A 3,424-nucleotide genomic window follows, 5' to 3' on the forward strand; every position below is an offset into this window, starting at 1 on the left:
CCATAAAACATTAACAACATCAATAAAACATTATAATACAAGTGTAAGCAGGTGGCCTTAAAAATTTCGCAAATGCCACTGTGCAACAGGATTTCACCAGATCACCCCCCATTGATGTCAGGAGCGGGTGGGGAAGAAGGATGGGGAGGCCAGTAACGATGGGTCAACTCGCGGCTGTCCTCAGTTATAGGCCTGATGGAATAGTTCCATTTTACAGGCCCTGCAGAACTCCTTAAGGTCCCGCAGGGCCCTGATGTCACCAGGAAGACTATTCCACCAGGCCGGGGCCAGGATCAAAAAAACCCTGTTCCTTGTTGAGGACAGCTGCACATTCTTTGTGCCAGAGACTACCAGCAAATTATTATTGGTAGAGCGTAAAGCTCTTTGGGGGGCATACCAAGAGAGGCAGTCCCGCAGGTTTGTCACATGACCACACTCCAACCAAGACATTGTGTCCACACACCAAACCTGTGAATTTTCACCTTCCGTACAACAGCTAATTTGGATCATGCCCTAGTTCCCAGCTCCGTTTTTGCTGTGTGCTCACGCCAGGGATGGTAAAATGACCCCACTGATCTTTCTTTTGACCACAGTGTTGGCCTGGTCTTAATTTCCTAGACCACAATGAGGACCTCTTTCCCCTCTCCTTTGCTTATCCCCCCCGCCCTTCATTATTCAAGAGAGGCAGCATGCTGTCGTGGTTAAGAGCGATGGACTCTAATCTGTAATTTCACCCAGGCAGGAAAAGAGAAACTTGGAACAACTGTGTTGCTTTGTGGTTGACGGTGTCCATTGTCTATTCTTTCTCTTTTGTTGTCTGTGGCAATGTTTGTTACTGTACAAATGGTGACTCTGCTGATGTACTCAGCTTGGAATTTTGAAAGAACTAAGAAAGTTAGGAGGAGAACACTCTAAAGACTGTTTGAGCTTAACCCCTGAGCATTTACAAAATGCAAACACAGCCATTACCAAGCAAAGCAGAAATCTCTTCCTATCTTCACACCAGGTTTTTCTTTCTTTCAGCAGGAGGTCTGTGGGAGTCAGCAAATGAAACAAAAGAAACCCCAGTGATGGAGAAAGAGGATACATCTTCAGATGAGAAAGATAAGTTTGAGTATTTGGATGCACTGAGGAAGGAGAAGGGAAAACACTCACCTAAAGGGAGGAATTATTTCAGTCTATTACATGGGGGTAACTCTGTACTGCAAAAAATATACCAAGGAGACAACAGGAATGAGCGCACTGCAAGCAGAGAAATTTCCCCTGAAAAATCAGTTATTGATTTGCAATGGAATACCTCTAACAGAAAGAAACAATATAAATGTGTGGAGTGTGAAAAAAGCTTTAGGGGAATGGATAGTCTAACTTTTCATCAAAGAATTCACGCTGGGGAGAAACCATATAAATGCCCGCAGTGTGGGAAAAGCTTCAGCCGGAAGGATAGCCTAACTTCCCATCAAAGAATTCACACTGGGGAGAAACCATATAAATGCCTGGAGTGTGGAAAAAGCTTCAGTCATAGTGGATACCTTACTTCTCATCAAAGAATTCACACAGGGGAGAAACCATATAAATGCCTGGAGTGTGGGAAAAGCTTCAGTCAGAGTGGAGGCCTCACTTGTCATCAAAGGATTCACACAGGGGAGAAACCATATAAATGTATAAAGTGTGGGAAAAGCTTCGGATGGCGTATTCAGCTTACTTCCCACCAAAGAATTCACACAGGGGAGCAACCCTATAAATGCCTGGAGTGTGGGAAAAACTTCCGTGACAGGAGAACACTAATTTGCCATCAAAGAATTCACACAGGGGAGAAACCATATAAATGCCTGGAGTGTGGAAAAAGCTACTGTGTTCGTGGAAGCCTTACTTCTCATCAAAGGATTCACAGTGGGGTGAAGCCATATAAATGCCTGGAGTGTGGGAAAAGCTTTAGTCACAGTGCATACCTTGCTTCCCATCAAAGAATTCACAGAGAGGAGAAACCATATAAATGTGTAGAGTGCAGGAAAAGCTTCAGATGGAGTAGTCAGCTTACTTCCCACCAAAGAATTCATACAGGGGAAGAAACCTATAAATGCCTGGAGTGTGGAAAAAGGTTGACTTCAAGTGAGAGTCTTAATTTGCACCAAAGAATTCACAATGGGGAAAAACCATATAAATGCCAGAAGTGCGGGAAAAGCTTCAGATGGAGTGACAAACTTACTTCCCATCAAAGAATTCACAGAGGGGGAAAACCATATAGATGCCTGGAGTGTGGGAAAAGCTTCAGTCGGAGTGGAGGCCTTACTTCTCATCAAAGGATTCACACAGAGGAGAAATTATATAAATGTATGGAGTGTGGGAAAAGTTTCAGATGGAGTAATCAGCTTACTTTCCACAAAAGAATTCACTCAGGGGAGGAACCCTATAAATGCCTGGAGTGTGGGAAAAGTTTCCGTGACAAAGGAACACTAATTTGCCATCAAAGAATTCACACAGGGGAGAAACCATATAAATGCCTGGAGTGTGGAAAAAGCTTCAGTGTTCGTGGAAGCCTTACTTCTCATTATAGGGTTCACAGAGGGGAGAAGCCATACAAATGCCTGGAGTGTGGGAAAAGTTTTAGTCACAGCAGAAACCTTGCTTTCCATCAAAGAATTCACAGAGGGGAAAAACCATATAGATGCCTTGAATGTGGGAAAAGCTTCAGATGGAGTAGTCAGCTTACTTCCCACCAAAGAATTCATACAGGAGAGGAACCATATAAATGCCTGGAGTGTGGGAAAAGCTTTCGTGAGAAAGAATCACTAATATACCATCAACAAACTCATACGGGGGAGAAAACATATAAATGCCTGGAGTGTGGGAAAAGCTACAGTTTCCGTGGAAGCTTTACTTCTCATAAAAGAACTCACACAGGGGAGGAACCACATAAATGCCTAGAGTGTGGGAAAAGCTTCAGTCGGAGAGGAGGCCTTACTTCTCATCAAAGGGTTCACACAGGGGAGAAACCATATAAATGCCCAGAATGTGGGGAAAGCTTCAGATGGAGAGGAAGCCTTACTTCTCACCAAATAATTCACACACGGAGGAACCTTATAAATTCCTGGAGTGTGGGAAAAGCTGCCATGACAAAGGAACACTAATTTACCATCAAAGGATTCACAAAACTTCAGTCAGAGTGAAAACCTTACTTTCCACCAAAGAATTCATGCAAGGGAGGAACCATATAGCCTAGAGTGTGGAAAAAGCTTCAGTGTTCATGGAAACTTTACTCCTCCTGAAAGGATTCACATGTGTGAAACTGTATAAATGCCTGGAGAGTGGGGAAAGCTTCACATGTAGTAATCAGCTTAATTCCCAGCGCAGAATTCACAAAAGGGAGAAACTACCGTATATAAATGTCTAGGCAGATCATGAGAGGGAGGGCAGGATGGGTTTC

At 43.6% G+C, this 3,424-nt stretch overlaps 1 protein-coding gene across 1 annotated transcript; it reads left to right on the top strand.

Annotated features, from left to right (window-relative positions):
• Positions 1-1,070: 1,070 nt before the first annotated feature.
• Positions 1,071-3,128, top strand: LOC130493456 (zinc finger protein 501-like). Its single transcript, XM_056867208.1, has 2 exons — positions 1,071-1,605; positions 2,449-3,128. The coding sequence occupies exons 1-2, from the start codon at positions 1,071-1,073 to the stop codon at positions 3,126-3,128; spliced, it is 1,215 nt and encodes a 404-aa protein (XP_056723186.1).
• The last annotated feature ends 296 nt before the right edge of the window (positions 3,129-3,424 follow it).

Source organism: Euleptes europaea, chromosome 1 (assembly GCF_029931775.1).
Source record: "Euleptes europaea isolate rEulEur1 chromosome 1, rEulEur1.hap1, whole genome shotgun sequence".
In the NCBI taxonomy this organism is placed as follows: Eukaryota; Metazoa; Chordata; class Lepidosauria; order Squamata; family Sphaerodactylidae; genus Euleptes; species Euleptes europaea.

Bases quoted from the DNA above. Each gene is read 5' to 3' on its own strand.
- LOC130493456 (XM_056867208.1), top strand. From the start codon at position 1,071: ATGGAGAAAGAGGATACATCTTCAGATGAGAAAGATAAGTTTGAGTAT. The intron at 1,606-2,448 runs GTGGAGGCCTCA...TCCGTGACAAAG, and splicing joins TGGGAAAAGCTTCAGTCAGA to GAACACTAATTTGCCATCAA.